This window comes from Apis laboriosa, unplaced genomic scaffold, assembly GCF_014066325.1.
Source record: "Apis laboriosa isolate Shangri-la unplaced genomic scaffold, ASM1406632v1 scaffold21_cov150, whole genome shotgun sequence".
Classification (NCBI taxonomy): domain Eukaryota; kingdom Metazoa; phylum Arthropoda; class Insecta; order Hymenoptera; family Apidae; genus Apis; species Apis laboriosa.
Genome location: NW_025222365.1, coordinates 2,466,695 through 2,481,313, shown reverse-complemented (window position 1 = coordinate 2,481,313; position 14,619 = coordinate 2,466,695). Strand labels below are relative to the sequence as shown.

Here is a 14,619-nt window from a genome sequence, read left to right as displayed (position 1 = left end):
TTCAAATATAAAATATATTTTGTAATATTATTAAAATTTTTAATCAATACGAATTCGCTATAATATTATATATTATAATATTATATCATAAAAATTCGGATTAAAATTGATAACTAATCCGAATAATTTAGTGAATTATAAAGTTACTAGACTAGGTAAATTTGTTTCGCTTTCAGGCATCATAAAAGTAAACGCTCTTCCGGTTAGAGTTACGCGATAGAATCATTGACGGTAAGTTTGTTAAAATTTAAATCGATTTCAATCGGAATTAAATAAATAATTTCAATAAAGATTTTGCATGAAAATTGTGTTAATTTTAAATTATAAATGTGATTATTAATAATTTTATAAGATATCGATAATAATTATATTTTTAATGACAGTTATTCTAACCTATTATATTTGTATATATAAATAAATATACAATAACAAAAATTTAATGTTATTAAACTATTAAATGCAACGCATAATTTTGCTGTGAATTATTAAATTTCATTTTATTAGAATTAATTCAAAGTTATATCTATTAATATTTTATATATGCAGGTAACCAATAACCATGAAATTTAATCGACTTGTTTCTTCTTCGCGCCGAAAAAACCGAAAGAGGCATTTTACAGCACCGTCTCATATTCGAAGAAGACTTATGTCGGCTCCTCTGTCGAAAGAACTTCGGCAGAAATATAATGTTCGTTCTATGCCAATTCGCAAAGATGATGAAGTTCAGGTAGGATATTAAGTATGTTATGAATTATTTAAAAATTAAAAAAAACAATTATATTAATAATTGATGATTAATTTATTAAATATTTATAATTGTTTTCAACAGGTTGTGCGTGGACATTATAAAGGACAACAAGTTGGCAAAGTTGTTCAAGTATACAGGAAAAAATTCGTCATATACATAGAAAGAATTCAACGTGAAAAAATTAATACTGCTAATGTGTATGTTGGTATTGATCCCTCTAAGGTAAAAAAATAGCCATTTTTTTTATTATATTTTACTATATATTATCTAATTTTGATAAATGATGAATTAAACCATTCACATAGATAAATAGCATAATGTTTGTCACTTACATTAATATAAAAGGGTTCTCCTTTATATTTATGAATTTGACTTGCTTAGCTTTTTTACTGCAGAAAAATTGGCACTGATTTTATGATTTTACTTTATTTTTATTAATAAAAATATTTGTTTTTTTTTACAATTTAAATTTTGTTTGCTTTACAGACAGTCATTGTAAAATTAAAAATGGATAAAGATCGTAAGAAAATTATTGACAGAAGAAGTAAAGGTAGGCTTGCTGCATTAGGCAAGGATAAGGGCAAATATACTGAAGATTCAACTGCTGCCATGGAAACTTCATAAATTTAAAATATAGCTTCATTTATAAAATTTAATAAAAATGTTAACATTGGAATTATGCGTAATATATTTTCAATACTTAATACTAACATATAAAATATTTCAAAATTTTTGTGTTTCTTTAATATATATAAAAATATACTGGTTTATTAAAACATATTAAGATTATTACATATTTAGATCAAAATTACGAAATCGTTACATTTATAAATAAATCAACAATATTGTATTTAATCATAAATTTTTAAAATTATTTTTAAAATTATCATTATTGAAAAATTATGCAAAATTATGATATAAATTATTCTTATAAAAATATAAATAGATAAATTTCTAAATTAATTGCACAAATTACTTACATTATCATTACATTTTCATTATTTAAATATTTTGTATATTAGATAAGTGAACATTTTTTGATATTTTGCTTAACAAATTTTGCTTAATTTGGACAAATGAGTTTTATGTAATTTTTTCTCCTGTTACTGCTCTTATCATTGGTTTAATATTTACTAAAAACAAAAAATATTTTTTAAATAATATTAATTTATATATGTATATATAAGAAATTATCTAAATATAATAATAAGAAAATATATAATGTATTAAATATATACCTATTTTGTAGGGTTTGTGAACTTTTCCACTAGCAAAAACCCAAGATGTATTATCTATACTTTTACATTCAACTTTGTATTTTTTTTTTCCAAGTTTTAATTTTTTGTCTGTCAAAACTATTTTATTTCCTATTAATTCACTTTCAAGTACCTATATACAGTAGAAATAAAATGAAATATTATATTCTTGAATTTTTTCTATATCAATACAATTTATGTGTATTATACCGTAGAAGGAATGTCAATAATAAAAACATCATCCTCTTCTATGTCCTTAAGGGTAAAAGAAGGTATTGTTGTTTCAAGTACTAAACTTTCTTTTTCTATTAATTCCTGTAACTGAAGAAATGAAAAAAATAAAATATGTAAAATAAAAGTAGTAGTGCTTAAACAAAAAACAATAACAAAATTCTTATTTATACATTGCATGGTCTATCACATATTGATGATTGTGCATTTTCTGATTGTACTGTACACTTTATTTTTAAATTCTTTTTATTTAATTTTCTCACATTTTGTTTTTTGTTAAAATTATGACTTATTGCATTATTTAATGAATTTGATTTATGTTGAATATATTTATCATTATTTTGTAATTTTTCATCAAATTTCATTGAAATTTCATGTTTGGAATTTATATCTTCATCTTCACTATTTAATGTATCTACTGATTCTTTAGATCGTTCGAATAGCTTATTTCTCATATTCTCAACATTACAATATGTATCATCATTATCACTAAGACTAGAGTTACTATCTATAGTTAAATTTAATCTTCTTAATTGTTGCAATCGTTTATTAGAAGAAATACTATCTTCCATTATTTGTTGTGCTTCCTGTATTTCATAATTTTCATCATGAAAATCTAATTCTTCTGATTCACTATGATTATCAAATGCAGATGTATCGCATATTATTTTATACTTCCTATTAACAATTTCTGTATGAGTAACTTTGGGTTGTACTTTATGCTTTTCTATCTTTTTCTTATATTCTATTTCATTTATATTTTTATCTACATGTAATATTATATCTTTAATATCTGATTTATTTAGCATGTGCCTTTCAGAATTGTTATCACAATCTATCATATTATTTTTATAATTTATTGTGGGTTGTGGAGAAGTAGTAGTTGATATATTTTGTTCTGTATTTTGAATTGTGTTTTTAACTTTTTTATAATGTTTTTTTTTATGATCTGAAATTTCTTCCTCTGAATCTTCTTCAATACCTGAATCCTTTGGTTGATATGTATTGCCTATAATTAAAAGTTGATCTTTCAATTCTTTTCTAATTAAATTTTTCTCTGATTGATTACAATTATTTTGAATCAAAAGTATATTTTTATTTATACAAGAATCATTAGGATTTTGATTTTCATTAATATGATCTGATAATGATGCCATTTCTTTCTTGATTTCTTTTACTGTTTCTGTATTAGAATCATCAAATAATTTATAAGAATAATTTTCATTTGAATGAAATTTTTCATCAATATTATTCATCATAAGATTTGATACTTCTAACTCATTATTTTTGCTTATTGTTTCATGTACTACAATTGTATCATGTTTTACTTTATTTGAATCTGGAACTCTGGAACATTTATCTTTAATTTTTTCTGCAGTATAAATTTCATTATTTATTGACATTTCATTTGATAGATTTAAAATACTTTCCTTAGAACAGTTTGCATCAATCTTGAAATTATCTTGTGTGTTAGCATTTATAAGAGAAGAAGTTACATTAGAAGATATTAAATCATTTATATTTGTCTTTTTTGTTTCAAAAGAAGAATCTTTAATTCTTTTTTTAATAATTTTTTGCCAACCTAAATTTATAGTTTCTGATGATTTTCTTTTGCGTTTTTCTACATATGTTTTCTTAGTTTTTGAATTAGAAACAATATTATCTTTATTAGTCTCAAATTCTGACTCATAAGTATACTTTTCATTTTTGTTAGACATTTGCATTATGTAGTCTGTTAAACTTAGATCAGATTTATATAAAATACTATAATCATCTTCTGTAAAACTTACATTATCATCAGTTTCACTATCATCTGACAAATTTCGAAGAATTGAAGTTTTCATTTTAATATATTGACTATATGATTTTAAACTCTGAAACTGTTTAATTGCAATATTCATAGCTTTATTTCTTTGACGTATTTTTCTAGATGGTACTAGCTTGTGTATTAAAGAAAAATCTATCATTCTACTTGCAACTGTATTTGGTACTAATTTCCAAGTAATTTCATTCGATTCCATAGTATAATAAAATTTTTCAATAATATTGAAAATTATTCAATAACTTAACCTCTATTATCACTTTTAAACCTTTCAACAATAATATATTAATATTTAAAATAAAGAATGAATGAGTAAGAATAAAATATTTTATAATTTAGAACGATGTCAATTACTAAAATATTTATCACTTTAAACATTTATCACAAAATTTGTATATATTTATGTAAATATTGTATACATAGTAATACATACAATATTACAATGCAACGAAATGATTTGAAATGTGAAGATTACTTTTTCTTTTTTTTTTTTTAATAGATTTATACATTTTTTTTTTATAATATCTATATTTTACATTCAATTAAAAGCAAAATTATAATAATTATACAATAAAAATATTTTGTTTAATAAATAAAGATCAAAATATATTGCATTAGTTATATATTTATTAAATTCTAATATATTTAAAAAAATAAAAATATTTGAAATAATATTTAAAATAAACATAAATTTTTATAATATTTCTAATGGTATTGAATAAAATAAATTTTTAAATTGATATCTATCATATAATTAAATTAATTTCTATTATTATTTACTTTATATTTAAAAAGTAAAAAGTATTGTATAGATAAATGGAATATAATATGAATTAAAATTGAATTTATTAAAACTAAGATAAATAATAAAGAATTTTTAATAATTTTTATTATATATTTATTTGTTATCGAAAAAAGAAATTATATAAATAATAACAATCATTATATCAATTATCATAACATCAATAATAGTTCTTTCATATGAAAATGTATTCAATGTGAAAAAAAAAAATTTTCATTATGAAATTTCTAGTATAATATGTATTTGTGTACCGGAAGTGTATGAATCGATGGATATATAGGTACAAACAATGATGTAAATGAAAGAAAGAAAGTGGAGGGAGTGAAAGGATAGAAGTAAAAGAAAAAGAATGACGAGATTATCAAAACATCTTATTCATTATTCAGAAGTTTAAAAAAATAAGATAAATACTATTGTGCATTTTAATGTGTATAAATTCTAAAAATGTATATAAAAATTAAAAAAAAAATGAATGAAAAATTGAGTTTTAGTGATACAGTAATATAGTGTAAGAGAAAGAGGTACAAGAGCGCAGAAAGAACGCCGTCACGAATCACAGTATAAACGGTCAAGAACCAATTTGAAATGGGAATTGATTATCGATGATTAGTTCGGTTAATCGTGTGATATATAAATTATTATATTTTGATATATTTATTTTTCTTTCGAAAAAATTGAAAGAAATAGAATAGGTGATGAAAATAGAATTTAAGTAAAGATGATTCAGAAGTTTTTTTGGATCGTGAAAGTATTAAATCAATGATAATCTGATTGGCAATTTTGAACAACTGATTGAAATTTTTATGTTAATTGATGAAAAGAAAATATAAGAATGCATCAAAATAGAAAGAAGAAAAAGCGAGTGAACTACGGTGTAAGAGCAGTGGAGGTGTTACGTGGAATGAAAGGATTTGGTTTTACGATCTCGGGACAACAACCCTGCATATTGAGTTGCATCGTTCCAGGGAGTCCTGCAGATATTGCTGGATTACGAGCCGGCGATTATTTAGTATCTGTAAATGGTCACAATGTTAGTAAATTACCACATGATGATGTTGTACAATTAATTGGTCGTTCTAAGGGTATTTTAAGATTACAAATAGCTGAAAATTATTATTCTGATTCTTCGGATGAAGAAGGATTAACGGCAATACGCTGCAAACCTAAATATATTCATAAACCTCGTGCAAGTAACATTGGAGCATTACAATTACAATGTAGAGTTGCTAAAGTCGTACGAGACTTACAAAGTGGTGCTATGTTTGATGTAGCTGGAAAAACACCACCTGAATTGCAAAATCATGGAAATTATTGTAATTTACATTATCATTGGGATATGTCTAGTCCTCTTCCACCTCCACCACCACCAACATCTCATAAAAGAGATTCTGAGAAAATAGTACATAGAACAGTTGTTGGTTATCTTGGTACTATAGACATTCCAAATCAATTACATCCATCGTGTATGATGCAGGTAATTTTGATAATATTATTATTGTAATAAATTACTTTTTAAATTTATGTGAAACAATTAATTTACATATGATTTTATTAATTTTTATTTATTTCTCCAGGTATTGAGAAAATGTATCAAACGGTTGAAAGCTGAAAAAAGAAATCCAACTACGGTATTGTTAACAATACATGTAGCAAATATAAAGCTCACTAATTCAGAAAATCGTATTATAGCAGAATATCCATCCTATAGAATAATATTTTGTAATTCCTTTTCTGAACAGGACAAACAATATTTTGGCATATTAACTAAATCTGTTAAAGATAAAGAAAATATTGTTTCAAATTCTTGTCATGTTTTTACAATTTATTATAAATTAATTGACCATGTAGTACATTCTAGTGTATGCAATATATTTGGATTTACATGTACCAAAACTTCTGAATTAAATGTATGTCAGGAATTTCCAGATAGTTGCAATGGTCTAATAGGTGCTATACAAACTCTATACATATCAGATTCTGCAGCTACTGATACAAATCCATATAATGAAATGCGAAGACATCAAGAAACAGCTTCTCCACAACCGAGCAATATAAGTACATCAACAGCTCATTCAAGTAATAGTGATTCTGGAATTGGTTATAAAGATGATTGTACAAGCCGTTCTGATAAAAATATTATTCAAAATGTTTCCCAAAGAAGATGTCCAACTTCAGAATATAGGGTATGTTGATTATAATGTTAATTGTAGTTAATTTAATATATGGAACAGATTATAAGATTTTTTATATCTTAATATTTTATATTTTAATTATTCATTAAATATATGTTAAAATTTATGTAATTTTGTTTAATGCAACAAATAAGACAATAGAATAATAAGTAACAAATTCATAAAAAAACTTTATATTTTAAATAAAAAAAAAGAAAAATTTAATTACTTTAATTAATATATATATTATTAAATTCATTAAAATCGTTTAAAAAAGAAATATTTTTAATGAAATTATAGATATAATAAATATATATAGAATTATATATAAGAACTATTTTTTAATTGTTTTAAAATTTTTCATTTTGATTTAAAAAAAACTTTGTTTTTAATGAACATGGTATGTATTTAGGATACATGTGATTATTCAAGATCATATAATAATGAAGCCGTGGATTTAAGATTAACGGTACGAGCTGTATCAAATACTTGTTGGAATGAAGCAAATAAATTAAACATGTACAAAGATAATTTGAAATTGCCTCGTGAAAGTGTTGTTTTTAATGATTTTTGCAATGAAATAAATACGGAAGTGGTAGAAAATTCCGAGATGAGTTCCGATACACAAAACGGAATAAAGAGGGGGGATTTGCCCACCTGTCCATTGCCATCTGCTTCAACAGTTAAGCAGGGGTTGCTTAGTTCGTCCGTTGGTTCTCTTGTATCCGTTTGTACTAACGCGATGTTGCATGGCTTAGAAGATGCCATTGAAATATCTGATGATTCTGTAGTCAAATCGAAACAATTATCGGGATTTACAAGATTAGCAGAATCAAAAGAAATTGGTATACCAGATAAATTTAGTCCAAAAGTCTTTTCTGGTATTTCCAAATCTTTAGTGCATAGTTTTGAAGATCTTAATACGAGCATGGATTATGTTCGACCACTGTGCCAAACCTATTCAGATAAATCGGATAATTCACGTCCCTGGGGAAGTTTGCAAGAAATACGAAATGTTGGAACTTGTGTGCAGAATATCTGTTTGGTAAGATTTATATATATATTTATTTTTTTTTTATTGAAGTTTAATTTGATTAATTAATCATAATTAATGATTTATTAATTTATAATTGATAATCACATTGAAACAAAAATTAAATATAATGAAAGATGAAAAAATCATTTAAATATGTCTAAAATAAAAGATGTATAGCAATTCGCGACTAAATCAATGAATGAGTGAACTAGTATATGAATATAAGAGAATTGGAAGAGAGCATATGAGCGAATGAGCAAGAGAGAAAGAATGTGAGTGAGTGAATGAGTGAGGGCGGGAAAGAAGAAATGAGCTAGTAGAGAGGGGATGAAGGAAGGAGAGGGGAAGATTGAGTAATGGAATTAAGGTGTCATACTTTAATTTGATAGTTTCATAATTTTGGAATGAGATAATAAGAATATTTTACGTAAAAATAAATAAATTAATAAAAAAGATATATTTAATATGAATAAATAAAGCTACCGACGGATAAATCAACCGACCGACCGACCGAGCATTTCGAAAGGAGTGGGAAAGAGAGAGAGGAGGAAATGAAGTACGAGTGAATATACTCATAGCGGTAGTGCACATGAGAGTGACAAGTTAGCCACAAAATGAACGTAATGCTGATCGTAACGGTTATAATATGTTGATTAGTGTATGATGATTATTGAAGTCACTATTAAATTTATTGAATCATCGTTTGTGTAAATTATCGGTTCAATTGAAATAAGACGATCGATTAATCACATACGTTGTGTCGGTGTACGTTGTGTTCGGTTGAGTATTGAGTTGAACCGTGTACGGAATCATAATTGTCAATGGTGCATCATTGCAGTTGGGCGGAGCCCATATTATTACGAACGTAACATAATCTTATTTTAATAATCAATTTTGAGAAAATTATTTCGTAAATTATAATATGTTTCTATAAATATCTTTGTTTTTTCTTCAATAAATGGGATCGTTACGCGACTACACGAAGAAATACGATCTTCGATCACGACATGGATACCGTGGTGAAATCGGTATGTACGATATAAAACGGTCGATATTTTATGGAATTATTAAAAAATCATTTCATGATTTCTAGTTCAATGTTCTTTTTAGAAGTTAATCAGTTGTTTACATTAAATAAATAAGTAACATTCTGAAATTGAAATATCTTATTTTTATTCTTTTATTAATTAGGACAGAAAATTAAACTTCAGTGATTTAATTTAGTCAATAATCGACAATATTAAATCGATATATTGTGTCGATACATTATACCGATATGATTGATTGTTTTGACAATAAGAATTAATTAATTTCGCGCCCTTTTTAATTTTTTTATTTTTAATGTAATATTTCTTTTACTCTTATCAATCGTTATATATTATGTAGTTGTTCAAATTTTTTATCAATAAATGATATTGAATAGATTCACTTCGTTTTATTGTTGTAGATTTTATTGTTAAAAATTTTATAAAGCAATGATACATAAAAAAATATTAAATTATATATTATTGTACGTGAGAACATATGTATTCCATTTCTATATTATAATTTATAATAATTTTTATATATAATATATTATAATAATTTTTCGTATATAATTTATATACATAAAATATTTATATGAATATAATGTCTTGCTTAATACAAACGGTAACAATATTAAAAGAATTTTTTTTTTCTTTTTTTATTTATATTTTTTTAATAAATTTATATATACAGCTCTGTATATAATTTTACTTATTATATTTGTAGCTCTAATGCAATATATTCTCTTACGGATGCGAGCGAATGCGTGCATAATGAAAAATTTTATTTAATAAATAAATTATATATTATATAATAATGTATATTAAAAATTATTTAAATTTAAAGATTTTTTTTCTTTTTAATTTATTTCTAACTGATAGTATTTGTATTAAATTAATAGTGCATGCATTCAATTATTTCTCCTATGATTCATTTAATCCTATTTGATGTTATCAATAAAATATAACTTTTTTAATGTTTCTTCAATGCAGCACGGTAGTACAGAATTATGTAATAAAAATACCGATTGCAAAAATATACATGCATGGGCCAGTGGTTTTGAAAAATTACTAGAAGATCCAAAAGGTTTACAAACATTTGCAGTAAGATTGACATATTTTACAATATTTACTCATATTTACTAAATAAAGACATTACAATTTTTTAAATAATTTTATTTTTGTAATTTAGGAATTTTTGAAAAAGGAATTCAGTCATGAAAATATCTATTTTTGGGCTGCTTGTGAAAGGTACAAAGATACTAAAGATGTTTCTACAAGACGTAAGTTGGCTAATCAAATTTACCAACGTCACTTATCTACTACAGCAGCAGAACCCGTAAATGTTGATAGTCATGCAACTGGACAAATAACACAAGAACTTCTTAGTGAATCACCTGCTGATCTTTTTTTACAGGTGTACATGATGTTTTCTTCAATTTTGTAATTAGTCTTATTATTATTAACATTTATTGCTTTATATTAATAGAAATCATTTGTATTTTATTTACAGGCTCAAAAACAGGTTTTTAATTTGATGAAATTTGATAGTTACCCAAGATTTTTAAGATCTGATTTATATCGTCATTGTGTAGAAACAGGAAATTCTATAATTGGAGTAGAAGATTGTGATTTAAATCTTACCAGTTCTCCTAGTGTAAAATTAAAAAAGAGTCATTCAGATGCAGAAGATCGATGTAGAAAATCTATTCTTCCATGGAATAGAAAAAACAGGTATTAATAATGATATTTGATAAATATTAACAGAAAAGAATGTTATCAATTTATTTATATATTTATAATACGTTCTTAGATCTAAATCAAAAGATCGTGGTGAATCTGAATATAATAAAGGTCCTAATAGAAATGAAACTATATATAAAAGTTTCACAACTATGAAAAGAGAAGCAGAAGGTAACAATAATGACGACAGTATTTCTATATCTAGCAGTAGATCTTCACTTGCATCATGGGATTTGGCATTAAGACAATCATTTCATAAACATGTAAGTATTCTTTTTTTCCATATCATATTGTGATTAAATATAGATATAAAAATGTATCATTTGGTAAAACAATGATATTAAAGGGAAGTATATATAAAAGTAATTATAGTATGTGTTAGTTTTATTTGTATTGCAAGTGTGTAGTAGATCTTAGTATTGCAACTAAGTATGCAAGGATGTTTGTTAAAAAAAAATATCAGTGTTATTAAACGCATATTTAATTTTAAAACTACAAAGTTGTTGTATGTATAACTTGTAGTCTTTATCGTCCTACGAAGGACAGTCAAATGAAACTAAAGAAGTTCGTGCCAAATGTACCGGGTTATGTCGGGTAATATTACCTGATGGATCGACTACGGTTGTGCCAACTAGCCAAATGGAGAGTATTAAAGATGTGGTTACACGCCTCCTTGATAAAAGAGCTCTCAGATATTCTAACTATGATGTTCTAATCCTAGCTACAGATGAGGTTTGTGATCTCTCGCATTTATTTAACGCATCTTTTAAGATTACTTAAAACTAACAAATAAAATAATTTAATTGATATGAAATATACTATTTATTGCTTCTTTCTTGTGCACAGTATAATTGCTGCAAGGATTGTGGAAGATTATTATGTAAGAATTTTTATGCATGCATTTTTTGGTATAGCTTTTGTAAATGGGTATATTCATGTTAAATCTATTAAGATATAAAATATGCGTATTTTATGTATGTCTGCATGAAATTAAAATTTATACTTTAATATTTAAATTTAATATTTAATATTTATAATTTAATATTAAAATATTTAAATTTATTATTTGTTTATATATGTATTAATATCTAAAATTAGAATTTTTTCATGCTTTTAGATTATAGATGCAAAATATCCTTCATCAGTACTGGCTGGTCAAGAAGTAGAAGTTGTACCAACCAAAATATTGAAAGTAGATTTACCTTCTCGGCGAGTGATAACTGTGATCGCACATAAAGGCAGAACTCTTAAAGATGTATTGAGGCCGCTTCTAAATAAATATGGTTTTAATTTAGATATGGTTACTGTATGGAGTGAAAACCACCGTATTTGTATGGATATACAAGCTATTGATGCTCCCGTAAGACTGATTTTAACAAATATAAAGGATCAAGGTAAAATATCGAAATATTGATAAAAAACTATTGAGCATAATTGTTGAGTTGAAATAATTAATATCATTGCAGATTCCCAAAAAGAGCTAAACACAATTAAATATACACATGATGCGTCAAATTCACAATCCACTTTAGATGAAATTACAAATAGAGTATTTGAAGAACTTTTGGTGGGCAAAGGTTCGAGTAAATATCATTATAACGATGGCTCATGTAAGGTAATAAAATTAATATATTTATTTAAATTTAATAATGCATGTTTAAATTCCAATGAAGAGTTTTGATGAGTTTTAGAATTTATATTGCAATTTTTTAAAAATAGAAAAAGAAATTTGATATAATTTAAAATTTAGGATTTGTTAATAAGAAAAAAAAATAAATCTAAAAAAATCAATTGAAGAAGATATTGTGCCTAATTTGAGATATTAGGTAACAAAAAAGAAATAATGAAATTTAACAGTATTATAATTTGAATGAAATGATTGTATTGGAATTTAAGCTTGTATTATATTATATTATATTGTATATATTTACTATATTTAAATAAGAAAATTCATTTGAGACTTGATTTAAAATTAAAAATTATCTTTTTACAATATTTACGAATTATTTTATTTTTTCTAATATAGTCTGATGATCAACGATCTGAGGGTTCATCTATTTTGCCGAGCAAATTTTTCCTTCGAGATTCTACAATGCATGGAAAGAAAAAAGTATGATAAAAGTCTGTTATTTTATTAATATTGAGTTTATGTATTGCTTTTAAGAAAAATGATTTTTATATATTGTATATGTTATATATGTTAAAGGGAGGAAAGTCTAAATGTAATTTAAACGAAAAAAGTAACACGAACGATTATGTTCCTGAAGAAACTACTAAGTCTCATCCTCCTTTAATAGCGAAATGGCGGAACGGAGTGAAACTTCAATTACCAGGAAAATTTGATGGCGAAGGTAAATTATATTTAAATACTTGAATCGTATTGTTTATAATAAAATAACATAAGAATATAATAAATATGAATTTATATAAATACAAAATGTTGTCATTCTTACTTATGCAATATGAAATTAATTATGATTGTATTTATAGATTTATATGAAGGTTTAAAACGAGCACAAAGATCTAGATTGGAAGATCAAAGAGGCACGGAAATTAATTTTGAATTGCCAGATTTTTTAAAGGTAAACAAAATGAAATTTACATGTGCTAAGGTATAGTAATCCATATCTTCTTAATTATACCAAAGTTATTTGATGAAACATATTGCCAGTTATCGAAGTAACGTTTTTAAACATATTTCATTTTTAAAATTTTTATTATGCGATACGTTTCGACCCTTAAAGCTATGAAATTACTGATCAGAACAAGGAAAATGGTAAGCCGGCGGATCGCAACAAAGTTCGAAGACCTAGGATAGTATCTACCAATTGTGAAGCAAACGCCAAGTTTTATAGTTCGATTCATGAACGACAAAACTATAGCGGGCATGATCAAAATACAACGATGACAACATCAATAACAACAACAACAACAACAACAACAACAAAAACAACAATGAAGATGACGGCAACAACTACGTTGGCTTCATCAAAAAATGAAAATATCGATGAACGATTCCATGTATTGGCTACTGGAAAAGAGTTGCAGAGTAAGTCTCCAGATAGTTCGTTCATATTAGATACAACTTTAACGGATGGAGATCGAACTGTTGTAGAGAACGGATCTTGTTCCCAAACTACTGGTTTCGGTTGTTTCGATACTCAAGTCAACTCCGTAGGAGTAAACAAATCATCGAAACCTCCTCCGCTTCCGCCAAAACCAAAAAATCTTATAACATGTGCAACGAAAACTGGATATATTGTATCTCCGAAATCTTTACCAAAGTCTAATTATGCTGTTTCTTTAAGTCCTACCGAATTTACTCGAAAAAATATTTTATAATATATTTGATTAAGAAACCAATATTTATGTATTGGTTCTTACATATTTTTGCTTTTAGAGTAAAACGTGAAATGTTCCACAAAAAAGCAAAAGAGTGTTATCTAATCAATTTTATTATATATATTATGTATTCATATTCGTAAAATGAAGTTGTAATAAGACGAAAGAGTTGGTAGTATTATTTAGTGCCTTTTAGAATTTCGATAATAATTTTGTATCATAATACTTTTAATTGATGTAAAATATCTGATTCTTGAAGATGTTTATTTTAGTGGTATTCTTAATGTGTTTTTAAATGTAGTCGATACATATTTATGGTGTTTTTACAATACAGCTGTTACTTTCCTAGTTATATAGGATATATATTTTATATATTGTAATTTATAGCGAATGTTGTTGTACGTAAATGATGAAAAGAATATTTGAGATTTTATATGTATTAA

At 25.0% G+C, this 14,619-nt stretch overlaps 3 protein-coding genes across 5 annotated transcripts; 2 read left to right on the top strand and 1 right to left on the bottom strand.

Annotated features, from left to right (window-relative positions):
- Window positions 1-215: 215 nt before the first annotated feature.
- Window positions 216-1,424, top strand: LOC122713034 (60S ribosomal protein L26). The gene is made up of 4 exons (XM_043933161.1): window positions 216-231; window positions 547-727; window positions 830-970; window positions 1,235-1,424. The coding sequence occupies exons 2-4, from the start codon at window positions 560-562 to the stop codon at window positions 1,370-1,372; spliced, it is 447 nt and encodes a 148-aa protein (XP_043789096.1). The 5' UTR covers window positions 216-231; window positions 547-559; the 3' UTR covers window positions 1,373-1,424.
- A 176-nt stretch (window positions 1,425-1,600) lies between these two features.
- Window positions 1,601-4,444, bottom strand: LOC122712886 (putative leucine-rich repeat-containing protein DDB_G0290503). Its single transcript, XM_043932883.1, has 4 exons — window positions 2,409-4,444; window positions 2,215-2,325; window positions 1,987-2,137; window positions 1,601-1,881 (listed from the first exon to the last, which is right to left on the bottom strand). The coding sequence occupies exons 1-4, from the start codon at window positions 4,254-4,256 to the stop codon at window positions 1,832-1,834; spliced, it is 2,160 nt and encodes a 719-aa protein (XP_043788818.1). The 5' UTR covers window positions 4,257-4,444; the 3' UTR covers window positions 1,601-1,831.
- Window positions 4,445-5,194: 750 nt separating this feature from the next.
- On the top strand, window positions 5,195-14,542 carry LOC122712902 (regulator of G-protein signaling loco). 3 transcript variants are annotated; one of them, XM_043932910.1, is made up of 14 exons: window positions 5,195-6,333; window positions 6,434-7,042; window positions 7,443-8,075; window positions 10,085-10,195; window positions 10,284-10,508; window positions 10,605-10,825; window positions 10,905-11,097; window positions 11,357-11,566; window positions 11,952-12,228; window positions 12,301-12,449; window positions 12,861-12,944; window positions 13,041-13,185; window positions 13,325-13,416; window positions 13,579-13,740. In XM_043932910.1, the coding sequence occupies exons 1-14, from the start codon at window positions 5,692-5,694 to the stop codon at window positions 13,582-13,584; spliced, it is 3,597 nt and encodes a 1,198-aa protein (XP_043788845.1). In that variant the 5' UTR covers window positions 5,195-5,691; the 3' UTR covers window positions 13,585-13,740. The 3 variants fall into 3 exon arrangements, with proteins under 3 accessions (XP_043788845.1, XP_043788843.1, XP_043788844.1); XM_043932908.1 differs by having other exon boundaries at window positions 5,196-6,333; window positions 13,598-14,541; XM_043932909.1 differs by lacking the exon at window positions 11,357-11,566 and having other exon boundaries at window positions 5,196-6,333; window positions 13,598-14,542.
- Window positions 14,543-14,619: the final 77 nt, after the last annotated feature.